Source organism: Dunckerocampus dactyliophorus, chromosome 10, assembly GCF_027744805.1.
Source record: "Dunckerocampus dactyliophorus isolate RoL2022-P2 chromosome 10, RoL_Ddac_1.1, whole genome shotgun sequence".
Taxonomy (NCBI): domain Eukaryota; kingdom Metazoa; phylum Chordata; class Actinopteri; order Syngnathiformes; family Syngnathidae; genus Dunckerocampus; species Dunckerocampus dactyliophorus.
In genome coordinates, this window is record NC_072828.1 from 12859159 (window position 1) to 12887139 (window position 27981).

The 27981-nt window shown below is 40.5% G+C and overlaps 3 protein-coding genes across 5 annotated transcripts; all 3 read right to left on the reverse strand.

Annotated features, from left to right (window-relative positions):
• Positions 1–368: 368 nt before the first annotated feature.
• Positions 369–11837, reverse strand: zfyve9b (zinc finger, FYVE domain containing 9b). 3 transcript variants are annotated; one of them, XM_054790738.1, is made up of 16 exons: positions 11102–11837; positions 8606–9231; positions 8410–8509; positions 8123–8322; positions 7709–7820; positions 7418–7540; positions 7193–7348; positions 6477–6701; positions 6322–6404; positions 4647–4751; positions 4430–4580; positions 3961–4041; positions 3601–3763; positions 2307–2412; positions 2060–2239; positions 369–1521 (listed from the first exon to the last, which is right to left on the reverse strand). In XM_054790738.1, the coding sequence occupies exons 1-16, from the start codon at positions 11163–11165 to the stop codon at positions 1360–1362; spliced, it is 2637 nt and encodes an 878-aa protein (XP_054646713.1). In that variant the 5' UTR covers positions 11166–11837; the 3' UTR covers positions 369–1359. The 3 variants fall into 3 exon arrangements, 1 of the variants encoding a protein (XP_054646713.1); XR_008572769.1 differs by lacking the exon at positions 369–1521 and having other exon boundaries at positions 2199–2239; positions 3601–3839; XR_008572768.1 differs by lacking the exon at positions 369–1521 and having other exon boundaries at positions 2199–2239; positions 3601–3863.
• A 146-nt stretch (positions 11838–11983) lies between these two features.
• Positions 11984–14058, reverse strand: btf3l4 (basic transcription factor 3-like 4). Its single transcript, XM_054790739.1, has 6 exons — positions 13930–14058; positions 13659–13720; positions 13130–13243; positions 12823–13024; positions 12408–12467; positions 11984–12267 (listed from the first exon to the last, which is right to left on the reverse strand). The coding sequence occupies exons 2-6, from the start codon at positions 13710–13712 to the stop codon at positions 12221–12223; spliced, it is 477 nt and encodes a 158-aa protein (XP_054646714.1). The 5' UTR covers positions 13713–13720; positions 13930–14058; the 3' UTR covers positions 11984–12220.
• A 3286-nt stretch (positions 14059–17344) lies between these two features.
• Positions 17345–21346, reverse strand: ptgfr (prostaglandin F receptor (FP)). Its single transcript, XM_054790304.1, has 3 exons — positions 21201–21346; positions 18170–18978; positions 17345–17712 (listed from the first exon to the last, which is right to left on the reverse strand). The coding sequence occupies exons 2-3, from the start codon at positions 18971–18973 to the stop codon at positions 17383–17385; spliced, it is 1134 nt and encodes a 377-aa protein (XP_054646279.1). The 5' UTR covers positions 18974–18978; positions 21201–21346; the 3' UTR covers positions 17345–17382.
• Positions 21347–27981: the final 6635 nt, after the last annotated feature.

A 27981-nucleotide genomic window follows, 5' to 3' on the forward strand; every position in this document is an offset into this window, starting at 1 on the left:
AAACTCACTAAAGCAAGATATTCTACAACACTTTTATTCTCAAACCGTGCTACGAATACCGCTGGTCGTATGTGGACTCCATCTAGTGGTATGGAGAAACACCAGAATAAAAATACAGTATATGCAGAAAACGTATAAAATAATTGGAAACAAAAAAAATTACTAACAAACCATACTTTTTAGGCCCAGTTATTTTTAAAAATTGAAAAATATTGTAGAGGTTTTACCTTTTTTATTTGTATATCAAGTACATGCAGTCTTTGCTTTTCCAAGAAAAGTTCTGATACATTGTTTTACCAGTCTGATCACCTCCTAGTGTGTTTGGGTATATAATCCTCCATTTTGGCAGTCAAATTAACTTATTCATTCAGCAGAGTATATAAATATTATGAGTGCATCTGTTTTTCTGCTAGCTAATGCTAGCAGGAAGGGGAATAAACAAAAACGCTGGCTTTTCCTCTGTGGAAGGACGTCAGTGCCAAGAAGCACCTTCCAGCTCACGCACGCCCACATCCCTTCAGGATACCTTCAAGTACCTCCCATATGACATGTATGTATTTTATTGTCTTATTAGCAAGAAGAATGACGTCACACTTACGTTGAATACCTTACACAGGCTGTCGAAAGTCACGATGTATAATAAATGTTTCTGGGTAGGCGGGGCTCGTGCATTAAGCCGAGAAGCCACGGTCACGGTGGTCTCACAGTTTTCTTCCCTGTGTTTGATCAGGACATCTGCACTTTATTTTTACTTTGGAAATTATTTAAAACAATCACACGGAAAATACATTTAATACCATTCAATGGACATATAATATTTTGTTATTTTTGTATTTTCCATCGTGACGGGCCTCAGCTTCCTCCTCAGAAAGCATGTCACTGGCCTAGACCTAAATCCCAAATGGCTACCGTTCAACTTGTAAACCTATGGTGTGTTCACTGTACATTTGTTCTACACGTGTTCAAAATGTCAAGCAGAGAAACGAGGCTTCTCTCGAGATTGCAAAGTTTTAATTCCAAGCTGGTAATTGATTTCAAGAACATTAAGCTCATTTACGATCCATCAGGCATTCATTCCATGTGCATCAACTACTACCTAAGTCATTCTCTTAGATTTAAAGTTGCAGGGCTGAATCCCGCTGCTATGCTGAAGGTATTTTTTTTTCCACACACGAACAAGCTGTGGAGTTGCTACTTGAATGGTGCTGCTCGTTTCACCTGCTGGGTAAGCTCAGAAAACCGCCATGAGCGAGGCCTCTCTCTCCTCATAAAAGAACTGTCTTGATGGCAGCACCGGTAAGTTCAGTTCAGGTCAGGGCCAGTTGAAGACGACATGAGTGTTTTTATGAGGTATTTTTTTTAAGTGATGAACTCCAGGATGTAAAAGATGAGCTCCATCACAAGCGGCTCGTCGCCTCTCTTGCGCCCTCTGCTGTGGATGACGGGGATCAGCGTGCTGTCCAAGGCGTTCAGGTACTGTGACGGTAGTGGGTGCCCGTTGCTACCGGCTACAAAACCTACCTAAAATGACAACAAAATATAAAAATATATATTTACTATTTAATGTAATATTTGTTTTCTAACCTGAAATTACTGAATAAACAAAATGTAAATATTTCAAATGTAAATACAAGAATCTAAAATGTCAATGTAATAATAAAAATAATATTGTATATATTTTATTTGCAGATAACTTTATTTGTAGCTAATGTTCAATCTGAAACTGTATTTTTAATAATGCATTTAAATGTAAATCATGTCAAGCGTATTGAACTTTGAAGCAATTTTTTTTAATATTCTGTATTTTTAATTATTTGTCCAACTTGAACTTAATAAATAGAAATACAAATAAAATAGTAATTTTCTGTGTTCTTTTACAATATTGTTTTTTCTACACCAACACTGTATGGAAGGACTTACTGTATTTTTGTAGCTAGATAATAATTGAGATATCAGAAACAGCTGTGGGTGTAATGCAGTGCAGTTGTACATCGCTGCAAGCTACAGCCACAATAATAAACATATTGTTGAACAATATCTTTTTCCTCTTTTCCCTCACCTGTTGTAGGTCGAAAGTGACACGCAGCCCCAACTTGGCCAAGCCATCCTCCTTCAGCAGTTTGAGGTAAGGACAAAGGGCCAAGCAAAAGGCCCGGGCGATACGCTCCGTGAGCCGATTGTGTTCTGCTAAATTGGATGTAACACCTTTAGGCTGATCGGCCTTCTGCAGGTAGAACACCTGCAAAGAACTTTCATTTAAAACCTTAAAACTAAATTAATCACTTAAATAGCTAATAACACCATACTTCTGTCCAGTGGATAATCTTCCCATTTTCTTTGTATTCCGATTTCTGAAACATCTTGGTGCTGCTGATGGACTCCATGGATTTGCCATCAATGGGGCTTATAACCCTAAAAACAATAAAACAAAACAGTTACTTTAGTTAGTAGTTACTGTTGCTATTATAAAACCTTTAGTAACTGTACGGACAATATTTTAAGTAACATTTTAACATTCCTAACTGTCATTCAAATCTAAAAACAGGTTAACCACGGCTTAATAAAAAGTAAAGTTAAATGACCCACCAGTTGCCTAACAGACAAGCAATGAGGACAGAATAAGGAAGGTGTTCGCACAACAATACCGCCACCTAGTGGTGCTTTATAGGTGTTGCTGGAATTCATCTGCATGATAAATGATTTGTGCATCAAAGGGTGAGTAGTTTTATTTTCGTTTAGCTTTCTCACTTGTATAAAAGTTAAGAATGTTAAAATGTTAACTTAAAACATGGCCTGTACACTTAATCATTTTATGATGAACTATTTAATCAGAACAGGAACTGATTTATTTTTATTTACTGTAAATTTTCTGATTATAGCCTTGGTGTTAATTGGAAGCGTGCAGTAATTGGAGAGAGCTTGTTATTTCCTAAATGTGAAAAGTCACATATAATATGCAACAAGTACATTTTTTTTTTACTTTATCAATGATTTGGAGTGCATGGGAAAGTAGAAAGGAAAATGTAGTTCTCTTTGACCATATGGTCATTTATCAAAGTACGCAACAGTGTTGTAACAGCGGTAAAGCTCAGCCAGTACTGATATCGCTAATGAGTTTATTGAAAACAGTACGAGTGCAACCTACATGAGTTTCACAGCAGCAGCTGAGTAGCAACGTTTTAAAGTGCATGCAGAGGTCGATAAAGCTGACTACTCATGATACTTGAAATGCAGCGACTGCCATCTTATTGGGTCAATAAAAAAAAAATCAGGAGGTTGGCAGCCACGGTTGTTCATGTCCATGTTTTTTTTTTTAATCCGGTGCTAATTAGAGACTACGGCAGTTATTTGCTTTTATGAACCACACACCCGGCGATTACAGGCATTCATTGGGGCATTTTCAGTAAATTACTTTTTTTGTTTTGAACAAAACTTTGTAAGTTTTTTCAAAGTGGTCTCAACACTTTAGATTTTGGTTTGATTTTTGTAGCAATAGCTGTAGTTGCCATACCTCCGCGACCATAATTAGGATAAGCAGCATAGAAAAAGGATGGATGGATAGCTTTAGCTGCAATAAATCGACCAGAGGGACACACGCACCCTTTATTGACGGGGCTCTTCCCCTCCACCCACTGCAAACAAACAAGCTCCTGGCTGTCCGCTTGGTCCACACGTCCACATGTGACGGTGTAGTCTCTCATTTCCCGTAGCGACCTGCGCAGCTCTGCCATTGTCTCCGGAGTAATCTGCACCATAAGTCCATCTGGGGAAGGAGGGACGAGGGCGGGGGGTGACAAGTACACAATATACAGACAACAGTAGAGACACACTTGTAAACACTGACACACACGGAGACACACAGGCTGTTAAAATGTACACACACACGGATAATGAATGAATGAAGCAGTCCACAAGCTGCTAACATGCATGTGATGAGGACCTATAGGAAAGAACTATTACCTTCGACGATGCTGGACTTGGCAAAATAACCTGCAGTGGCTTTTAGTGCACTGCTGAATATGAAGAAGCATGATCCAGTTACTGCAGAAAGAAAGGGATAAAAAGAACATGGTGTTCATTTACACTGTGGGACCAAAAAAATCTTTTTTGTCTCACTCCCATTTTTGTTTTTGCACTTTGAAGCTTTGCTTAGAAGCTCCTTTAGATCCAACAGTGCAAAATGTAAATTCTTGCAATTTTTCAACTGGTATTTAAGTTTTGATCAGCATATAAGCAGCCTGGTCTAGCCAGCCCTGCGTTCAGTCCGGGCTTGAACAAGGGTCCACAGATTGAGAGTTGAGAGCACTAGCTAACGAGCTAAAAGCCAAAGCTGTCAACATGACATCCAGTGCAACTCTTAATTCGTCAGGGAGTAAAGGGTATCCCAAACAATGACGGCTATAAAAGTGTGCTGGTTCTCCATACGTACCTTTGCGCGGCTGGTTGTGGATGCTGATGGCTTGCGTCTGGTACTGCCCGTCGTCTCTTTGCACACAGATGAGGTGAGAGTCGGCAGCCTCGTTGAAGCACGCCCCTATGGCCAGTACGTGCTCGTTGGACTTGTTCAGAGCTTTCATAAGCTGAGGAGGACATTATCATCATGAATAAAACAATCCTATTTTTAACTTATGCAGTGTTGATCGTACCTCATTGTAGCCACTGGTTGGTACCTTTATGCAGGTCCTCTGAGCCTCCAGGTCCACAGTGAGCCCCTGCACCTTTGGGAGACCATAGCGGTAATTCCTAAAGTCCTACAAAAGATGGAAGCAAAGTGGCAAACATTTTCTGGTTAATTTCTGGAAATTTTCAGGTACACTTATACAAATCTAAAATGGAACTGTTAATTTTAAGAATTTGTTCAAGTTAGACCAAGGTGGGAATACTGTATATAGTCGTGTATGGGATCATATAGATTACAGTACATATATAGACAAATATGAGTATAATTTATTTGAGGTAAAGTATTTATTACAGGGGTGGCCTTCATTTTTACCAATTTATTTTTAAATAATATTTATTAGTTAATATATATTTTTTACAGCCACATGGTGGAAGAGTGGTTAGCATGTTGGCATTTTTTCCCAGGTAGCATCCTCCCACATTCCAAAAATAAGCATGTTATTTAAGCAAGTTAATTGGAGACTAGAAATTGTCCAGGGGTGTGAGTGTGAGTTGTTTGTCTATATGCGCACAGTGATTGGCTGGTGTCCAGTCCAGGTTTTACCCCGCCTCTCGCCCGAAATCAAGGTGGATGGATAGATTATAGATTAACAAATTTTTTAAAAACTGGGCTGTCAAAAATAGCACGTTAACGGCCGTAACTAATATTGTTAATTACGTGAATTTTTTTTGCGGAATTAACACACACACACACACATCATGGCACGCCACGGCTCTCTGTTATAACGACAGACAGCGGCGCAGAGTCACACAGTGTCTGACGCTCTTTTATAACTTTATTCTGACCTGAACACATCAAGAGCAGTGCAGTTCCAACACCATATATGATTCTCCAATTCCAAACAAACAGTCTCTACTCCATTCCTCTTTGCAACGACACTTCCTCATTGTCACGAGACAGACCAGTTTGATGCATTCATCAACACTCCGAAAATCACAACAGTGTCTTTATTATGCGTGTATGGGGGGTCTAAATAAACAGAAATGCAAAGAAAATCAATACGTGGATATTCTTATCACCCACTTTATAACTCTTAATGCGGAAGTACAGTTTGATGCATTTAAGTATGCTTGGAAATCCCAGAAAATGAACTAAAAACATGTGAATTCTTAAATTACGTGGTGTCTTTGAACGCAACTCTTCATTGCTCAACCACGAGGTACTGCAAGCCTACTTTTCATTCGGGTTTTCAGTTAATGTGTGAACACTAGACAGAAATGCATTCTGAAATACAAAGTGTGAGTTGTGGATACCAGCATTTGGTTAATGTGCTGGTAAAACAAACATTAAACAGCACATGTTTGGGTTGAAATAAGCTATGAAAGTAAATGTTTTTTATTAAAAAACTTACACGTAATCTACGTGATCGGTATCGGCCGATTTCACTCATGGATGATCGGTTATCGGCAGTATGAAAACCTGATCGGAGCATCCTTATTTTGGTTCTTTTACACACGGATTAACTGTGGCATTTAATTTAAATTATATCGGAGCAATATATATACTAGATTATATTGAATTACATAATATGGTACAGTACTGTGATAATTTACTAGTATGAGGCCACTATATGATGAAATGCTGTATTCCTGTTCATTCCGATGGAAAGCTTCCAACTTTGAAGAGAATTCTTGACTCACCACTAAAAGTCTCATGACAGTGTGGCCTATCTCCCCAAACAAGGCCTTCCTAAAGCGCACGCTGTACAGAGGACAAGGGTAGACTGGAACAAGACAAAAAGAAGGATGGTCAGCAGGAGCATTAACAAAATATAGGATGTTATTTCCTCGCTCACATCTGTACTCTGCGCCCAGACGCAGCATAAGGCGCAAGGGGAAGGCCTTGGCCCAGGTCACCTCGGCTCTGTGGATCAGCAAGCCAAAGAGGTAGGGCTGGCTAGGAAGGTGTAGACCTTGGAGGGACTGACGAGTGGGGAGGACAAACAAGAAGCCTGCATGCTCCTCACTGCCCAGGAAACTGCTACCAAATAGTGACAGGGACAAGTGTTTTATCACCTTACCTGTGGACATAGAAAGGAACGTGTGGTTGAAAAAAATAAAAATAAATAAAAAAATTAAATACATTACAGCAGAGGAGAGATACATTACAGGACAATACAAACACAGGAAATACAAGACCAAGTATAATATAAACAATATAAAGTGGAACCTTCCTAAAAGTGATTTTAGGCCTAATGTGCTCATACACAACCGGTATGTCAAAATGAAAAAATTACTGTACAGTCACGCACGTGAGGCTGTACTGAAAAAAAGATAACCAACAGAGGAAGGATAAGCTATTTTTAAAGGTGATATATAGAGGTAAATACATAAGTATGTAAAAACACTAAAAACTACAAAGGGTTCATGTTCAGACACTATAAAATACAGTACTTAAGTAGTACTTAAGTAGGATCTTGTTTCATTTTGTTGCCTTGGATAGTGGCGGTGTACCTAATGTATTGTCCATTGTGTGTGTGTGTGTGTGTGTGTGTGTCTGTGTGTGGGTGACCTGTGAGACCGTCCCTGTACAGCTGGATAAAATGTCTGAAGATGTCCTTGGGGATGCTCTTCTCTTCAGGGAGACATTGCAGCAGCACCACCACTTCCACCTGGCCCACGGCATGCATCCCCTTAGTGGTCACGCACCAGCACTTCCTGTTTACATCTTGTCAAATTAAACCAAAAGTTATATCATCAGAAAGAGTTTAGGCTTGAAAGACATTTTTATACTTACAGTTGACCATCTTGACCATGGCCAGCAGGTTGGCATTGAGAACAAACACAAGAGAATTGGACCTGCCACTCTCTAAATCCTGGATGAGCAGCATCTCAGAAGGATGCTCCTCTACAGTGTAATCTGAGGAGAGAAAAGAGGCCCTAAATGCTTTGGATGAAAACGGGAGGGCAGTTGCTCCACCTTGTGGGAAGTTGTTAAATGGCAGTTTCATCAACCCTCTGAGGGGGGAAAATGTAATAATCCTTAATTAACCAATAGCAGCATCAGAATGAATGGAGCTGAGCTTACCTCCTTTAACTCCTGTGGAGGTGAGTATGGGCGGCAGGCCATCCAACGGGATGAGGTTGGACGAGCTGCCCACTAAAGATGATCTCCCCCAGCTAGGAGGACCACACGCCTCCTTGAAGGAAGAGAGAGCCAACAAAGGCAAAGGCCACTTTCTAGGTCATATTTAAGAAATATATTTATTCATATTTAAGAAATGTCAATACTTTTTAAAACAAACAGACCCTTAGCCAAGGATATAGACTAGGACTAAGCGTGTGATTAAAATTAAGATTGAAATTAGAGCCTAAGATTGAAGTTGACATTAAAATTCAGAATAAAATGGAAAAGAAAAAGATGGATATGGGATCTGAGAGTGAGATTAAGGTTAAAATTCTGAATGATATGATTATTAAAATAAATATAGCGTGATCCTACATCAGTGCCCCCATGTGGCCTGGAGGCTCTCCTGAGCTGTGGTGAACTTCCTGGACTTTTGGCCATCCTGCTGCGCGCCCGGCTCATCAGTGGCGAGCAGGCGGGCCCTCTGATGGGCGTGGTGGGAGCCGAGTCGGACTGCTTATCGACGAGGATTTCATCCGCAAACCACACTCTCCTTTTCCCCCTGGGGGACGTGCCTGATAGGAAGACGCGAGATGTTGTTGTTGCAAAAACGGAGACATCTGTTAGCTTCAACGAGCAAATAAAACATAACTGTGGCTCACTTTTAATGAGGGTTGAATGACAGGAAACACAAACTCGCCCCTCCTTGCCATCCAGATGTGTAAGTCTGAACTTGAGGCCGGAGCAAAGTGCACAAAACACCTGACGACACACACGTGCACATGCACACATGTATACAATCACGGGTAATGTCATGTCCATAGTGCACACAATAGAAGCATAGAATAGGAGCCTCACCTTGCCGCAGGCACGGCAGTGATGCCTCCTCTTGGTAAACGTGAACTTGACCCCGCACTTCATGCACACCTGAGCCTGAGCATCCGGAATCCAAACCGGAGCCACCTCGCCCAGAGCATTGCCGCAATCTTTGGACAGGATACCGACCGGCCCGGGCTCATTGTCGGCATCAACAAGTAAGGATGTAGAGTTTCCCACTGCTCCCTCCTTATGTTCCACCTTGCCTCCATTGGGTACTTTAAGATGATTCTGGAGGTTCCCGGTCTCCTCATGTGATTCCTCCATCTCCTTCTCCTCAATCACTGAGTCCTCCTTGGAGGGGACAATCTGCTCCTCCTCAGCTGGACTCAAAACCAGAGGACTAGCGGAAGACTCCTCAGAGCAACTTTCACCCCATGTAGTCACCGTGCAGCCGCCTTCCTCCACGTGGAGAATTTTTGTGGCCGGGTGTTCCGGAGGGTCCTTCTGCTTGGATGACATTACTGCTTCATCTGAGAAGGACTTAGAAGGGTCCTCAGGTTTGATTTGACCTGATTTGGGCACATCTCCATCTTTGAGGACCAGGAGGCAAGGTCTGCTCAGCCAGGGGTGCTTGGTGTCACCAAGAGATGCGTTGTCTCCTTCATCTGTTTTCAAGGAGAGCGTAGTAGCCATTATTACACACACACACACACACACTACACATGTGTTGCATAACTCCTCTAAATGAAAGCACATATCCTAAGTGGCTATTAAAGTGAATGTGAGGATTCATCACCCTCCATACCCCTTTCAAGCTTTCAATCATCACTGGAGGTCGCTTTAGCACCACCTCGGCCTTGAGTGACGCGTGAGCTGATCGCTGCACACTTTTTGAAAGTACAGCATTTGGAAAAGACAGCATAGAAGCAGTTGGTTGCTGCTGCTTACCGAGGAAAAAATATGTTTATGTTGACTTATTTTGTGTTTTAAAAAGAAAGGCTGGTGAAGATCCCCTATTATTCAAAAGTGACTTTTTAATGATGTTCTAATAGTAATATGTGCCACTAGAGTCTGTTTGCAAGCACAAAACATGAGAACCAATGAGAATTTCCCTCATTTGTTTTCTCCACTTTTGAGAAAAGAGGGGCAAAACTGGTTGTTTTTCAAATTTCGGCTTTTCATTATGTCATAAACGGAAAAACCTTCTTCCTCATGGACATGATGACAAAAGCAGGCCTCCCTATCCATCTAAATACAAAACCTGCCAACTACTCGTCCGTCAGCTACATACTTGGGAGTTGGGACATTTTGGTTTTCTTCAACGAATAGCTATCTGTAGCTATTGTGTTCCACAGTGTTTATATGTGCGGATGAAGCGCGGTCTTCATATGCTGTGGAACATATACACAAGAATGGACAAGCGGCAGTGCACAGTGATACGATGGGAGAGAAAGTAACACCGAAGGATTGTGAGGTCTGATGTTTTTTGAGGAGGCATTTTTGTGATGCAAATGTATTACACTTTTGAATGCATATTGTTTTGAGAAGCCAAACTCATTACTTAAGTGGCCCCACCAACTAGCCGGAACTACGTTCCTCATCACCGAAATCCGACCACAACTGGGCTCACGGGACCAAGTGGGGAGTAAGTCACTATTGATGCACTACACTGCTGATGGGGATGTCATAGAACTTCATGTCAAAAAATCTGAAGTATCCCTTTAATGAAAAGTGGGTTATAAAGACAAATTCTTGGAGCCACTCACAGCATTAAAGCTACAAACAGGCAGAACACTGTGTTCTCAGTAGGGAGGGTAAAAGCACTTTTAAACTGTCAAAATACTAGCATCAAGGCCAGATTTTGGACAACACACTTCAATAGTATTTTGTATTATAGTATGTATTTTGGGACCTGTTTTTTTAACATGAGATCTTTAAACTTAATACCCCTGTCCTGGCACTGCAGCACACCGCACAACGTCGAGAGATTCTACAGTACCTATTACACCGGAAAATTGCCGAGCTGACGTTTCATTTCACCCATTCCGATAGGGTGCTCTTTATACAGACCAGTAAAGGGAGGGGTTGTTACAAGCACGTTTTGCCGCACAAAAGTACAGTACGTATTTGAATGGTATGTTCACATATCATTCTGAATGCATTTAATAATAATGGCAATTTAAAAAGTGCCAGGCATGCTGCAGGTTGCACACTGACATGTATGTGACGCATTGAGCACGTGCAAGTGTTTAATCCTCCCGCAAGCCCCTCGCTCGCCAATGCGACACTCAAGCAGTCCCCTCATCCTCTTACATGAGCTCAACAGTAAACTACACTTGTTTTTCCCCCTCCATATTTATTCATTCATTCATTTTGCATGAGTCAACTGCAGAGCGGATGCGCGAGCTGCCAACGTCGTGGCGTGCACGCGCGTGGACAAACGCTGCATCAGCGGTTTTCAGACATAAACACCGAGAGCCGCGATCAGCATCATCATCATGTCACACGTGCAGCATAGAGAGGATCAAGAAGTACCTTCTGTGATAGCCCCCAGGAGGCTCTCGTTGTCATCGTCCCGCGCAGAGAACAACTTCAACATTTTTCTTCCACTTACATCACAAGCAGCACCAGCAAAGGATGATACTGGAGTGGGGTGGGATCAGGAGGATGATGAGGAGTAGGGGGTGGTGGGGGTTGAGTTTTCCTCTTTACCCCCCACTGAGCGACCCTCCCTCCCTTCGTTCTCTGCAGTTCTTGGAGGAAACTCAGGAGGTATGCAGAAATATGCCCATTGCTGCAAGCTCAGAGGAGCGACCATGACGTCACATACACTGAGCAAGCTATGCAGTCAGTCAGAGGCCACCTCATTAGGTACACCCGCACAATCCAAAACATGACAAAGATCATATAAAGCTCAATTTTTAAAAGGTATTGGCTGTAGTTTGTAGTAATGTAGAACTGTATTGCTTCATAACTAATCTTTTGCTCCATCAGGAAATATTGTGTGATCATTTTCATCCAAAATGCAATACAGTACAACTAGTGACTAGTCATGTGACACCATTAACGTCTGTGAATTCCATTACACTTCTGAATTACTTTTGAGTTACATCACGACCAATCAGTGGTGACGCTACAGTGACTGACAGGTACAATGGTCCAAAGCAGGCAGAAAGACTGTGCAGGAAGGTCAAACACAAACAGAAACCCAAGGCACTGCAAAGCCAAAGAATTCATGCAGACTGCTGATTTTTAAGATCCGAGCCAAAAAAATCGGACATCACTTGAGAATAGTTTCAAAAGCACTGACACATGGACATAATGCTTATTGATTACCTTTCATTAGATCGTGTGGCTGTTGTGGCCAGTTCAGTAAATCATCACTTTTGGATTGTCAATAATGAGAATAGCGGGGTCTAATAAAAAATGTTAATGCTTTTTTTATTGTGTTTTACAAACAAAAAAACAATATGACAGCTATAATGACCAGCAATGCGGCTCAATTGTTCATTTATGAGAAATTCATATATTAACTGTGGACCATCTGTTAAAAGAAAAGTCTCTGGTATGTGTGTGTGTGTGTGTGTGTGTGTGTGTGTAGGTCCTGTCTAAAACGTCCTGGGTGAATTGCTGGTTTCACTGCAGTCACGCACATCAGTTTGCTTCATTCTTTGATGCTTCGTCAAAGTTCTCCACCAAATCTGCACAGCAACAATACAATTTAATTTTTTTTTATTTACACAGAAATACAACATTAAATAGGTAACATATATGACTGTTATAGGTCCTACACACATGTGATACATATAGTTAGTCCATGTGCACATTAAAAAGCTCATACCTGGAACGTCATCATCCTCTTCCTCAATGTCCTCTGCTTTTGGAGCTTTGCTGTCAAGCACTGGATAACAGAAAATGCAGTCAAAGATCTTCTATGCAGAGTCAAAGATCTTCTATATCACTGGTTTTTAAGGACCTACTGCAAAATACTAGTCAAAGATCATCTATGTGACAAGAGCACTCTACTGTTTTTAAAAAGGACCTACTGCAAAAACATTAGTCAAAATTATTCTATGTGACTGGCTTGATTTGGCCTGCCAACTATTAAACGGGTCGAAACCTGAATGCTATTGAGCAGTGAGATTGCAGGAGAATGAGGGGAAAATCACCCACACAAGTCCAGCTCAGTTGAAATAGCCCAGTATGTGAGTGAGTCCGAGGCTCAATGCTGACGTAACTCCCTGCTTTGCACACACCTTGCCGTGGGAACTGTTCGGCCAGTTTGCGCAGGCTGCTCAGGCTGTCGGCCCCCAGTTGGCTGAGGATGCCGGGCAGCATCTCTGTCAGCTGCTTGGTCTCGGCATGACCCGTAACAGCGAATGTGTTGGCTGACAGGGAAGCTTGAACTTTGGGGTTGTTGAAGTGGATTACTGTCCCGTCATCCTTGATCATATTGACCTGAGAATGGAGAAGTGTCACAGCGTCAACTTACACTACAAACTACAAGTTTTGGTCATCTAGCTACATGAGAGGGACAAAACATTCGAGACACCTGTCAATTACCTCCTCAATCCCAGCAATGTTGTTGACCGCCAGCTTCTTTAGTGAACTTTGAAGCTTTTTGTCGTCTGCTGTCGCAGTCCTGTGGACCACCTTCTTCTTTCTGCGTGCAGAGCCCTAAAACCACAGCAAATATATGATATATATAAATGAAAGAAGTGATGGACACCGTAGAGTCAGCATATTCTGTGTTCGTGAAAATGCAAGAGACAATGGAATAAAATATTTTTTATTTGCAGTTGTAGCAAATGAATGAACTAAGGTGCATTTCAGACAGCTGAGGCGCTCTTAAATATACAGTATAGATGGTAACTATTGATGTTTAAAATTATGCCACACCGCCATTAATATGTGACGTCATGTTTGTTTATCTCAAGTAGGAATCCCGACTCAGCTTTCCAAAGCACTTTGCCAAATCGGAAAAACATTTTTGACTTCCCAGTTGCCTGGAACGCACCATTATGTCTATTTTAATGTGCATTTGATCTTACGTACGACCAAAACAATGCATCACTTCCGGGTTCGTCTTTACCTTTCCTCCTATCCGCACTTGGGCTTGAAGTTTGGCCAATTTCTCCTGATTCATCTTTTCACCTATGAGAAGACAACAATTAGTTGAAGCAGAGAGAGAAATACAAGCTGCGTCAGTGTCAAATGTAAAGATTTACGGAGTTGTTTTCAACTAGCACACGCCACATGATAAGCGCTAGTTTTTTAGCTGCGACACCTTAACGGAGAGTGACAAAAACAACACAAGCGCCACACAACCCGTACACAGACATTAATATGTATTATTCCCAAACCTGATCCAGTGTTCAAGGAGGCATGCGGGGTTAAGAGATTGAGATTACTAGGAGGAGGTTTTTTTTTTTTTAGTTACAAATGGATATGGATTTTTGTTCTTCTTCGTTTGCATCGAAGTAAGTGTTGACAGCTGGCGCTGCCACCTAAAGGAAGGTTTTGATATTGCATCAACAACTACCTCCAGACAAAGGAAGTTAAGGTTCTGTCTTTACATTTTTCCTGTTCGTTTTCTTTGGGGCGACTACATCTTACTTTTTGTTTTATCTAAAAATTACACAAGGAAGTGACCAAAGATAGACATATAGATAGATAGATAGATAGATAGATAGATAGATAGATAGATAGATAGATAGATAGATAGATAGATAGATAGATAGATAGATAGATAGATAGATAGATAGATAGATAGATAGATTTAGACTTGAGATTTAGACTTTATTCATCTCTAAGAGAAATTCGCTTTCCCAGCAGCTCTGCAAAAATGTCATAATAAACTTAAACACTTAAAAAATCAAAGCAAGATAGGAGAGATACAAAAAAATTAAATAAGAATAAATAAATACAGAACAGATCACAGGTGCAAAAGTGTTTGCCCTCTTCCAGATTTCTTTTTTTTTGCATGTTTGTCATACTTAAATGTTTCAGATCATTAAACAAATTGAAATGTTAGTCAACAACTGAACACAAAATGCAGGTATTAAAACTTTTTATCATTAAGGGAGAAAAAAAAATCCAAACCTACATGGTCCTGTGTGAAAAAGCGATTGCCTCCTAAACCTAATAACTGGTTGGACCACCCTTAGCAGCAACAGCTGCAATCAAGTGTTTGTGATAACTTGCAATGAGTCCCTTACAGTGCCGTGGAGGAATTTTGGCTCACTCATCTTTGCAGAATTTTTGTAATTCAGTCACATTGGAGGGTTTTTGAATATGAACCATCTTTTAAGGATTCAGGTCAGGACTTGGACTAGGCCACTCCAAAGTCTTCATTTTGTTTTTCTTCAGCCATTCAGAGGTGGACTTGCTGGTGTGTTTTGAGTCATTGTCCTGCTGCAGAACCCAGGTTAATTTCCAATATTTTGTTGGAAATTGTTGGTTAATTTTCCTTCAGGATCAGCAGAATTCATGGTTCCATTTATCACAGCAAGTCTTCCTGGTCCTGAAGCAGCAAAACAGCCCCAGACCATCACACTACCACCACCATATTATACTGTTGGTATGATGTTCTTTTTATCAAATGCAGCGTTACTTTTACGTCAGATGTATGGGACACACACCTTCCAAAAAGTTAAACTTTTGTCCCATCAGACCACAGAGTATTTTCCCAAAGGTCTTGGGAATCATCAAGATTTTTTCTAGCAAAACTGAGACGAGCCTTAATGTTGTTTTTGTTGAGCAACAGTTTTTGTCTTGGAACTCTGCCATCCAGGCTGAGTTTGCCCAGTGTCTTTCTTATGGTGGAGTCATGAACACTGACCTTAAATGAGGCAAGTGAGGCCTGCAGTTCTTTGGATGTTGTTGTGGGGTCTTTTGTGACCTCTTGGATGAGTAGTCACTGCGCTCTTGGGGTAATTTTGGATGGCCGGCCACCCCTGGGAAGGTTCACCACTGTTCTGTGTTTTCGCCATTTGTGGACAATGGCTCTCTTTGTGGTTTGTTGGAGTCCCAAAGCTTTAGAAACGGCTTTATAACCTTTTCCACTTGAACTCAGGTGTGATAAACCACAGTTAAGTTATGTTTTAACAAGTGGGGGCAATCAGTTTTTCACACAGGGCTATGTACAGTAGGTTTGGATTTTTTTCTCCCTTAATAATAAAAAGTTTCATTTAAAAACCGCATTTTGTGTTTAGTTGTGTTGTCATTGACTAACATTTACATTTGTTTGATGATCTGAAATACAGTAGACGCTCCTACAATGTAAATAATCCGTTCCGAGAACCTTTGTGTTATAGGGTTTTTATGTTATACGAAGCATAGAATACATGTAAATAGCCTAATCCGTTCCAAGATCTTCCCAAACTCACCCCTTTGGCACTTCAAAATATCCAAAGTCCACCAAATATGGTGGGAAAATATAAGAAAACGTTAGCATAAACACAGTACGGTAACATTCCAATCTAAAATAAGACAATAAAGAAGATTACTGTAAATGAATAAAACTGAAAAACAAAAACAATCCTACCGTTCACGAGATGTCTTGATCAGGAGCGCAAGTGGAGGCAGGAAGGAGGAGGAGGACAGACAAACGCACACGCACTACACGATAATGCTGTGTGCAAAATTTTAATTTGTAACTTAACTTAATTGTTTAAGTTAGTTTCAGGGGGACTACGAAGAGGAAGGAGTTTGAAGGGACAAGCCTGTCTCTCACACAAACTCACGTACATGCTGTATAATAGGCGGTGCCCCGATAATCAGCCAATGAGATGAGAGCGGAGGCGGTGCCCCAAAAATCAGCCAATGAGAGCGTGATGCATCAGAAGGCGTCACCAAGTGTTAGTCTGAACTTGCACCACTTGAGGCATTAATAAAGTTGATTGAAAAAAAAAAAAGACTTGCACTGACTTGACGCTTTATGTTATATGGAATTTCGTCTGTAACGCAATGCAAAAACTTTACATAAATTCTTTATGTTCAGTGGAATTTATGTAAAAGGAGGTTTATGTTATCCGAGGTACTACTGTATTTAAGTGTGACAAACATGCAAAAAACTAAGTAATCAGGAAGGGGCAAGCACTTTTTCACATCACTGTATATGAAACTACAGGCATGCAAATGTAAAAGAGGAACTGGTTTTCTAATTTCATATGTGTCATTATTATATTAGTTATCAATCAGTTAACAACATGTCACTGCCGATTGTTTTATCATAATAGACAGTTGCACATGAAATTGTTCAACCCCTATTGTAAATTGCATTACATCTATATATAGAAAGTTTAAATAAGTTAAATAGCTCCACACATATAATATTACAAACCAACTACAGAACAGCTTTCTAGTACAATACAGGTGACATTGTAATTTTCATATTTTATTGACTCCTGGGAACACATACTAGTGAAGATGACTGTTGCTTTAATACAGTCAGACAAGAAAAGGTGTAATTACAGCAAATAATGATTGTGATATATCTTGTACAAGCAAACTGATCCGCAGACAGGCACTTCTTTTCTGTAATTTGCATTCAAAATGACAATACTCCTGTAGGCTGGCTCCAGTGATATCAAGGGAACATCAAAACCACACATTTAATAATAACCTTTAGAGCAGATTTTCAAAAATAAATGTTAACGGAGATATTCTGTTTATGGTTGGAACATGAGTCACTAATATATAATATACAGAAGACATATAAGTTAAGAACTGAGTAGTCTAACCATAAAGATCAATTTACAAGTAAGATCCCACATTCTTGAGAAAATTCACCATATTTCCCTTTTCCTTCAGCATTATTTCCACACAGATATGACCACGTGAAACACTTCAGTGTTGGAGTCGGCAGATAGACTGATTCGGGTGTTTTGCACAAGTAATCCATCAAAGCATTCGCTACAGCCGAACCTGGAGCTGCTGGATGCGGAGCTTTGAAGGAAGCCGTGGGATTTGGACCTGCAGCATCTTTGTAACATCAGGTAGAGTTTCCTCAGTACGGCCTTCCTAAGCAGGATGTAGACCCAGGGGTCCAGGATCTGGTTCCACGTGGCCATGCGTACCACAAACAGTAGACTATCGGACTCTGGTTCATGTTTGTCTTTGGAGCTCAGAGAGATGACACGGATCTATACAAAGTCATATAATTGAAAACAAAGACTAATCATTTACACATAGAGGCACAAATAAGCAAATAATGTAGTATAATGTAGTTATGTAGTATGTATTTAACGATATGGGCCGTAGCAACCCCACTCCTGATTAAAAGTCATTGTAAGATAAAAGATAAATGAAAGATAAATGAAAACAAGACTATTCAACTAAATTGTTCCAGGGGTTAACTAAGGAGCGGAGGTGCCTCACTTCTTCCGTCACTATTATTCTAACTTTGTATTTAATGTCAATGCAAGGCTCTGCCATATCTTCACATTTCTACCCCACCAAATGGTGACTATAGTCATAAATAAATCAGTAAATCATAAATTAAAATGCAAGCAATAAGTTTAGTGTACTCTTCTGATGTCATTTACAGGCCAGATTTGGCCCATGGGCCGCCAGTTGAATATCGTAGGTCTAAAAGCTTACCAGTAAAGGCCCCCAGCAAATACAGGAAACCAGCATGATGGCCAGCAGCTGGCAGATCATCTCAATGTGGTAAGAAATTCCTCTGCTGTGATGCTTGCGGTGCACTGTGGACAGCAACAGAGAGCAGCTGCTCACAGTATTGCAAATGATAGAGAAGAGCAGGGCCAGCAAGCCCAGCAAGGAGAAGAGCAGAGGCAGGAACACATCTAGCCAGTCTTTGGGCTTCCCCAAATGGAAGAAGCACCAGCTCTTGGATCTCTGAACCCCGTAGGACCTCCACAACACCACCGGGAGTACGGCCACGATGGCAGCGAACAGCCAAATGACAGACAGAAGCCTCCTCATGTGACGGAAAGCCAACCCTGTGGAATGGTAAAAGGGTCTGGTGACCCCCATGCAGCGCTCTATGGCCATGGCGCAGCCCAGGAACAGCGGGCTCAGGCCGAAGAACACCATGCTGGTGCCAAAAAGGTTGCACACTTTGCCATGAGGGTCAAACGTCTCCCAATTCTTGTGCCAGCTGTAGACGAAAAGCACGAGGGAGCCGTTGACCAGGTGCCCCAGCAGGTCGGTGACCACCAGACTGGTGGCAAACACCAAGAAGGGCGCCTTGGACTTCAGAGGGACACGCTTGGAGGATTTAAGGAGGATTAACAGGGCCAGGCTGTTGGACAGGATGCCAAAGGTCATGGAGATGACAGAGATGGTGACTGACGGAGCCTTCTCTTCACAGGTGATGTTTTTGGGGCTGACCTCTGACCTGCTGCTCAGATCAGCGCTTTCACTGGTTGACATGGTGGACATGAGTTCTGGAAGGTAATGTATGATTAATTTGTAGCATTATTTCCCTAATCTCCAAAATACTAAACATAAAAAGTATTTAAAATAATTTTTAATAGAATAGAATAATATATATATAGATTGTATATATTAATTATATTATTATTCTACAAAACAGAATGCAGTCAGAAACAGCAAATTATATCGAAATGCAAATGCATCATAGGAAATATACCTAAAGTGCAGAGCGGGGCGTTAATTGGAAACAGGCAATCGTTGGTGAGAGGCTGTTGGTTGCAAAATTTGAAAATTCATTATATATATCCAGTCATTTTCTATGCAGCTTCTCTTCATTAGGGTCGTGGGGGTATGCTGGAGCCTATCCCAGCTGACTTTGGGCGACAGGGCACATAAAGACAAACAACCATTCACACTCACATTCATACCTATGGACAATTTAGAGTCGCTAATTAACCTAACATGCATGTTTTTGGAATGTGGGAGGAAACCGGAGTACCCGGAGAAAACCCACGCACGCACAGGCAGAACTAGCTAACCACTAGACCACCGTGTGGCCTCATTTTATATATATATATAACAACTTTTTTTTTTGTTAACTTTAATAATAGTTTGAGTGCATGAGAAAGTAGAAAGGAGAACGTAGAACTCTTTGACAGTATATTGCACAACACAATAACAACAGAACCAATGTTGAACCAATAATGTAATTGTCATTTTTTGCTCTCATAATAGTAACACCTAATGGTATAAAATGGTACAATTAAATTTGCAACGTTATTTTTGTTTATGTTTTTCAATGTTAAAACAAGGCCTATTTTGTTGTTTTAACCAGTCAACCGACAAGTTGTGACATTTCACTGATTATTCTGTTTCACAGCACAGCCAATATATGTAGATACTTCTGCTATTATTACTTTATAATGATTAATAGTTTCTGGCCCTTAAAGGAAAACTGCACTTTTTTTTGGAATTTTGCCCATCATCCATAGTCCTTACGTGAGACATTTTTTCTTTTCTGTTCATTCTAAAGATATAAAAACAAATAAAAAGAAAGAGCTCATTACTGCACGTAATGGGACACACCAAGACCGCTATTAAAACACCTCCAAAAACTTCCAACACGGTTTTATGGGTTTATATGCATGCTGTAATCATGTGGTAACAGGTACATTCTTGGTAACATGTAATAATTACAGCGGGGGTCACCAACGTGGCACCCCATTTTCATTTTGCAAGAGTAGCTCTCACAAGAAAAAAACATTGGAGACCACTGACTTACAGTATTTTGCCATATTTTGGTCCTTCTGAGCATTACCGGAATCTTCTTCCTGGGCACATTGATTTCACATAGCGACATAGAAACGAACGCCGACACCTAGCGTTAACTTTTCCAAACTCAAAAATAAAAACACATCAGCAGTGATGGCAGCTCCAATACGTAGCCTTGCCTTTTTGGTAGTGGTCTGAGGCTTGTGAACACGCTGCGGGCAAGTGTGCGGTGAAGCTAGTGTGGCAAGGTGCCAATACACCAGTAACTAGTTTGATTGGCATAACAATGTTAATAATAATAATAATAACAATGTCGCTGTAGTATACACGTCACATTGTATGTAAATGGAGCGTTGTTGGTGGTTTTTGGTAGGCTTTATCGACGGAATAAGTATTTCCCATTACGTGCATTCTTAGCAGCGTCTTTTTAGCTGTTTTTATATCTTTACAACGCACAGAAAAGAGAAGACATATGTGCTCATGTCTCACGTAAGGATTGTGGATGACGGGCAAAAAATTAAAAAAAACGTTGTTTTCCTTTATGAGCTTATCTGGGATACCCAGCCCCAAATCCTCCCACTTTCACTACAGCACTGCTTCAGTACAGTCTTGATCAATAACAAGATGGTAACGATTATGCTTGTATTTGTTTCGGACATGCTTAACAAGTTACTCACATTAATTTGCACAATTCAACATGTCTGAAAAGGAGTAGGAAGAAGCAAAGCTTATTTAATCCAATAACTTCTCCATGTCTCAGCATTTACAGATAGTTTGTTTTGATGGTAACATATAACATATAACATTTGTAACATATAACATAACAGCTTGCAGAGGGGCACAATCCAATGTGTGCTCTACCCCCAGAGCTTTGAAGGACACTTTAGTGTGACATTCGTTTTAGATTCATCATTATTTAGAGGAAAAAGTATTTCAACAAAAACAACAAAAGATGTGTTACCTCGGTCTTCACGCCATCAAGTGTCCACCTGTTGATTGTCTCTGGTTCTTATATATCATGTAAGTCAGTTCTGCTCCACTCAGCATTGCTTATGAGGTGGAGATGAGATGTGCTGCGCCCAGTCTACTGTCTCCTGACTCCAGCTGTTGGAGTGAAGTGCGTCACAGCTGCGCGTTCTCCTTGGTGGTGCACGGACTGACTGACTGACGAAATCAGACGGTTGGCTCCTGCAATGAATGACAACGATAATGATAGTAATAATAATACAGATTTGCAGCTCTACATGAGCTCTGGGACTTGTGTCAACTAATAATGTTTGTGTTTTGTGTTCGTGACACTTCCACGGTGTCTCCTCTTGAGGACATTTTGCAGTGTCAATGACAATAACAAACATAATTTGCTTTGCATCATTGTCTATTAATATTTGGTTACTTTATTTAGCTACAAATAAAGGAAACAGCTTTCACTATGATGCTGTGCAATTATACACCTCTGCAAACTACAACCAGTATAATAATACCCTCTTGACAGAGCATTATTACCTTTGTAAAGGCAGAATTTGTGATCAGAGTAGATGTAGATGATTATGTTCAGATGTACCTAAAGAAATGTCCATATCTTTACATACTTTTTCCTTCACGATAATGAAAACATTGCATGTTTCTCCTTAGGTAAGCAATGGATTATATTTAATTATCTAGGAAATTACATCCACTTCTCTCTACAATTAAAATGAATAAAAATTATCTCCCCCTCCCCAAACGTCATTTTGAGCCCCAACCCCAAACAAAAACCTAACCATTGAAAATCATAATTTGTCTTTAATTTTTATTGATTTTAATAGATTTCAGTTTATATGTATTTATTTATTTTTACTTAGTTACCTATTTATTTTTATTTGTATGTATTTTTTCTTCTTTCTCTTTCCCTTTTCTTCATAACTATATTTGCTATTCTCTCTTCTTTTCATGACACTTAAGCACAAGTCGTGAACAGACTATCAGTAATTGCTGAGACATAGTGAAGGGGTATAGGATTAAATAAGCACTGCTTCTTCCTGCTCCTTTTCCAACATGTTGAATTGTGCAAGTGTAAACGTGATATTTATGAATGGAACTTGTTAAGCATGACCGAAACAAATACAAACTATCACTAATTTGATAGTAAAATTCCATCGTATCAAAAATCACACCAAAATGGATTTTTGAAATTATGTTTTGGTCATGTTTTGCTTTCAAGATGAAGGTCTGAACTAAAGATGAGCATTGAATGGTACGTTCCTAAAAATCATCCTTCAGGGTGTTTAATTCCTACATGTTACTATTCTTTGAAAAGATTAAACAACCATTCTAAACAGCACTTCATACTGTTGTCTTCCATTTAGAAATACAGTCAAACCTTTCTATAGCGGCCGCTGAAGGGAAGCGGCAAAAGTGGTTGGTGGCCATTTTGAATTTGTGCGCGCACGTATTAACATGTTCATAAAAATTTTAAATTTAGTGTTTAAAAATAATTTTAAAAATTAAATCAAAGAAGGTAATAAAATTATAAAAATATAAGTCGTGGAGAAATATTTTTAAAAATTAATTTCCATATTAGATTTTTTTAAAACACGATTTTAAAAGCAAGAAATAAAAATTTCTTGCTTTTAAAAGTGATGCCCTGGTGAACGAGCCTGAGGAATGGGCTCTAACAGGATACGCGTGAAGCAGTCATGAATGGGTGTGTACGTGAACAATAGAGTGCGGAGGAGGTGCGAAGATCGTAGTAAACTAACAATACTATATGCGGTCAAATATTGACCTAGGGATACAAAAAGGGTGTCCGCTGGCTGCGTTTGACAGGTGACCGCTATCTACAACACGCACATTTTCTGTGGGGGATTTTTGAGACAGGTTTGACTGTACTTTGTTTTTCCTTCAAGGGGCAATTTAGAGATAAATGTGTTTTCAGAAAAAAAGCCATACATAAAAGTAAGGTTTGATGTATGTATAACTGGATGTTTTCGATAGATTTTTTTGAGACATGAGGTAATGTGAGACACACTTGTATCTAGGCAAAGCAACACATTTGGAATGTGACCGTGATGTTTTCAGGCCCCTCCCATTTCCCCCTATGAAGAAAACAACCTCATGGTGATTTGGCAAGCATGCTTTTTTGATTAAAAATGTTTTGTTTTTTAAGTGTCAGAGTAAAATTTGTTCCTGTCAACTTAATCAACGATTGTGTCAAAGAAAATGGATTCAGGTAGAACAACTTATATCATCCATGTTCATGAACTACCATGGGGCGCACGGTGGTCTAGTGGTTAGCGTGTTGGCCACACAGTCACAGTCTGGAGATCGGGTTAGATTCTCCCTTGGGCATTTCTGTGTGGAGTTTGCATGTTCTCCCCGTGTGTGTGTGGGTTTTCTCTGGGTACTCCGGTTTCCTCCCACATTCCAAAAACATGCATGTTAGGTTAATTGGTGACTCTAAATTGTCCATAGGTATGAATGTGAGTGTGAATGGTTGTTTGTCTATATGTGCCCTGCCATTGGCTGGCGACCAGTCCAGGGTGTACCCCGCCTGTCGCCCGAAGTCAGCTGGGATAGGCTCCAGCATGCACCCGCGACCCTAATGAGGAGAAGCGGCATAGAAAATGGATGGATGGACGAACTACCATTGTATAAAACTTTTTCATTGATGCTAGTTGAAGATTAGCCGAGGGTGGGTTTTTTTTCTAAAAAAGGTGGCTGTGAAGTGAGACAAATGTTCTGGGGTAAAGTGAGACATGTCTCATTCAAGTTCACTCTGAAACATATTTTAAAGTAATATTACTTTCCATTTGTTAAATTTTTAATGTTATAACCATTGTACAAAAGCCATCATGCCATGAAAATACAACAGAAGGATGACCAGGGGCAAGGCATCCCTTGAGGAAATGATGAAGACAGCCACTGAGGTCAAAGCAGGAAAGAAGTCCTTAAGGGACTTCAAGGATTGGAATATAGACAAATCAAGCCTCCAAAGATTCATTAACAAAAAAGAGAAATGGAAAGTAAAATCAGTAGCCTGGGATGCAATAGCTGAGGCAAAGAGAATATTCACAGATGAGATGGAGGAGGACCTTGCTAGGCCAGGGTATGCAAGAGATCACATGATTGTGTGCGTTAACTGATATTGCCACAAGGCTTCTGAGTACCAGGCTGTTCTAGCTGGCTGTAAGGGTCTTTTGTTCTACCCGGGTAGAACACAGGACCCTTACGGCACACGACCCTGTGCCCAGACTGAGTAATAGCTGGGTCATGTGTTCTGAGCCCAGAGACTGTTTTAATCTAACTGGTTCTGTCATCTGAATGTTCACTGTCCTTCTATTGCAGCAAACAGGACTGTTGTAATGACAATTTTCCAACATTAATTTCAGCATTAAAGTTGATGCTGATTCGGATTTTGTTTAGAGTCATTTCAAGTGTTGAGAAAAAATGTGCTTATTGACCAATCCCCATGATTCTGTTACTAGTCTGACATTAGTTCTCGAATGTGTAGCTGTCAAGTCAAGCTGTCAGGAGTCTTACTGCTCCAACATGTGTGGCTAGGGTAGTTTTTAAGGGGATTACGTCAAGCTGTCTCACTTTAAACACTTGATTTTCCTGGTCCGTCTCACTTTAAACAAGGCCTGGGGCAAAGTGAGACACTTGACCACTTTCTTAAAAACAATATTTCTACTACTCTTTGAGGACTTCCATTGTGAGGTAAATACCTGTGTGTTCATGCATATGTGACGAAGACGTTCGCATCGTCTTCCACGACAGAGCGCCGTGGCCATCTTGTTTACGTATGTGTTCCACAGCGGAAGAAGATGCGAGTGTCGTCGTCACATGAACACACAGGCGACAGTGCGCAGGGATACGGCGGGAGACAGATATAACGCCGAGCGTTTTGTGAGGTTTGAGTTTTTTGAGAAGACATTTTCGTGATCCAAATGTTTTAATCTTTTGAACGCGTATTGTTTTGAGAAGCCAAACTCTTTACTTAATTGTCCCCAGCAACTAACCGGAACTATGTTCTTCATCACAAAAATCTGACTAGAACTGGATTTAGGAGACCAAGTGGGGGGTAAGTCTCTGTTATTGGGCTACAATGCTGATGGGGATGTCATACAACTTCATGTCAAAAAATCAGAACTAATAAACATAAGTGACGTTACTATGAAAATCAATAATTATGTGTAATTACTTACATTTATATGCTTTCGGCCTCGGCTCTGCCGTCTTGTCAGCTGGTGTTGTAGCTCTGCCTACCTTTTCATTTCAAGTGTGGTCGTCTACCACACCAGGTTTCGAGGGCTGTACACCCTTAGCACTTACCCCTTACCCCTCGGTTGAAAGAGAATTGGGACGCCACTTGATTCTCGTGAACGTGCAAAACCTAGTAGTAAGGGGTAAAATGAGGGCTAACGGGTAGAATTGGGATTCAGCCTTAATCTCCAAAACAAACTTTTATTTAAATTATCTCACAACAGGCACAATAATAATAACATAATAATCAGAACCATAATAACAGGGGCCACTGCTGCGACCGTAATCAGGCTAAAACTCAGCTCTGAACCCCCAAACATCACTTTCTGTCCATATGGCCGGAACACATTTATAGCAACACACGAGCACATGTTTTATTTATGTCTTAAATGGCTTTTCTCAGATTATATTTACTATATTGGGTAATGAGTGTAAAGGTGAGTATATGGGTGTTATTTTATGTCCAGAGTGCTCTAATAATGTTAAAACCTCTATTTTGAACGTCGGAAACAGGTTATCTGTGCTCTAACTACGAAAATATTCCATTTATAAAGAAGGAATCCTACTTTGCGGAAATTCACTTATCATAGTCGGGTCAACTATCTGTGATAAATGAGGGATTACCGTACTAACATCGCCATTGTTATCTGGATTTGTACAGTATCATAAACAATTGTGGGCTGCATCAGCAGCATTTGTGGGATATGCTATGGTCGTCTGCACCATAGGTAAAAATACAAATGCATTTTCTTGCATTTTCCTGGAATACGACGCTGAAACCTGCGTCCCTGTCTTCGCAATGGCTCCTAATTACTTCATAGCGGCTCCACGTCTTCTCCCGATTGACATCACGCCTTCCAAGTGTGATTCCACATCTTCTGTGAGATGTCCTGATGTCAGGCGACGGTGTGGTGGCTCCACTGTTGCATTCTTTTGTTAGACACCATAATAGGCCCAGTGGGATTTTTGTATGGAGTAGAAAATCACTCATAATGTCACCATTACGTCGTAATCACAAAAGCACTCCACAATGCCACAATTCACAGGTAACAAACGTACTCTTCCTCTGTGCGTACTCGTCCTGTCCCTCATGTCATTTTGTCTCCATCACACAGAGCAAGCAGCCCTAAATTGACTGTCAATTGTCAAAGTGAAGGCCAGTTCAAGAGCTTGTTTAACCATGACCACGAGCAAATTTTACATTCTAGAATTAGACCTCAGACACTGTTTTTGTGGTACATCATTGCTCATACAGTATATGATAATGATGACTGGTCTATAAACAGTAACTAAAAACAAAACAAAAGTGTGTGAGGTATGAGCAATATTTCTGGCTGCTGTGACATTTATTGCCAGCAGGGGTCATCACTGTCTCACAGCACACCATCTTTACCAAACAGCTTTGTAAATTACTGTTTCAATGTGAATTTATTATCAATGCCTTAATCCCCCTAAAAGCACTTGTAAATAACAAGAAGCAATTTTTCTTAAATCTTAAAATTTTTTGTGGGTATTTTGACGCCAATATATACAGATACAAAGTAACAGCTACATATTTGTGCAGCCACTTGTTGCTAGGCAGAATTAATGGGCAACATTATTTGTGCCCAATAGCCCAATAAAGCCCGACAAATAATAATTACTTAGTTTAGTTAGTTAATACGGGTACTAAAGCAACAGCAACAGCTGCACTTTGAGTAGCCTTGGTAGAATTAATGGTGCGCGAATGAGCCCAAAATAAACTAATTAATCAATTAGTGTAATAAAAAAAAGATGTGCAGATACAACTATGTAACAGCTACACGTTTGTGCAACCACTTATTGCTAGATAGAACTGATGGGGCACTGGCGTTTGTGCCTGGTGAAAAGCAGCTTCTTTGTTTTTTTTAGATACAGAGAAAAAAATGGAGATTACTGTAAATGCTTTTCATTGTACGGCAATGTTTATGTAGATATAAAGATATAGTAGCAGCTACACACTTGTTGCTGGGCAGAATTTGTGGAGCACAACTAATGACAAAGTCACACTCAAATGTGTAGCTGCACAAAAGACTCACACATGATTTTTTGTAGCCCATCAAATACAATCTATTTTGTGCTATTTTGACCCCGACCTCTTCTGTATTGTCTCCTGAGATGTGTTCAAGGTCAGTGGGAAAAATGGTGTCGCGTTGAGCATGTGCTTGAGGAAACAAAGCCAGGGCAGGCTCATTTTCAGCTAACTTGCCGTGTGAAGCCTTTTAAAAACTAGTTTCTAGCATACCTGAAGGGGCCATTTATTGGTATGCGGGGCACATAGGCCAGCTCTCCACTGCACTTAGCTTGACCACTTGGCGCTGCGTGCACCGTTTTGGCTGAGAGCACCTGAGTTCATTAAGATTCCACGCTAGGTGCAGGCTCCCGTGGTCAGACTCTGAACAAACATGGGAACAGGCAGCAGTCAAAAGTAGTTTTTTTTTTTGCAAGCACTCGGTGCATGACAAAGCACATATGGGATTCTG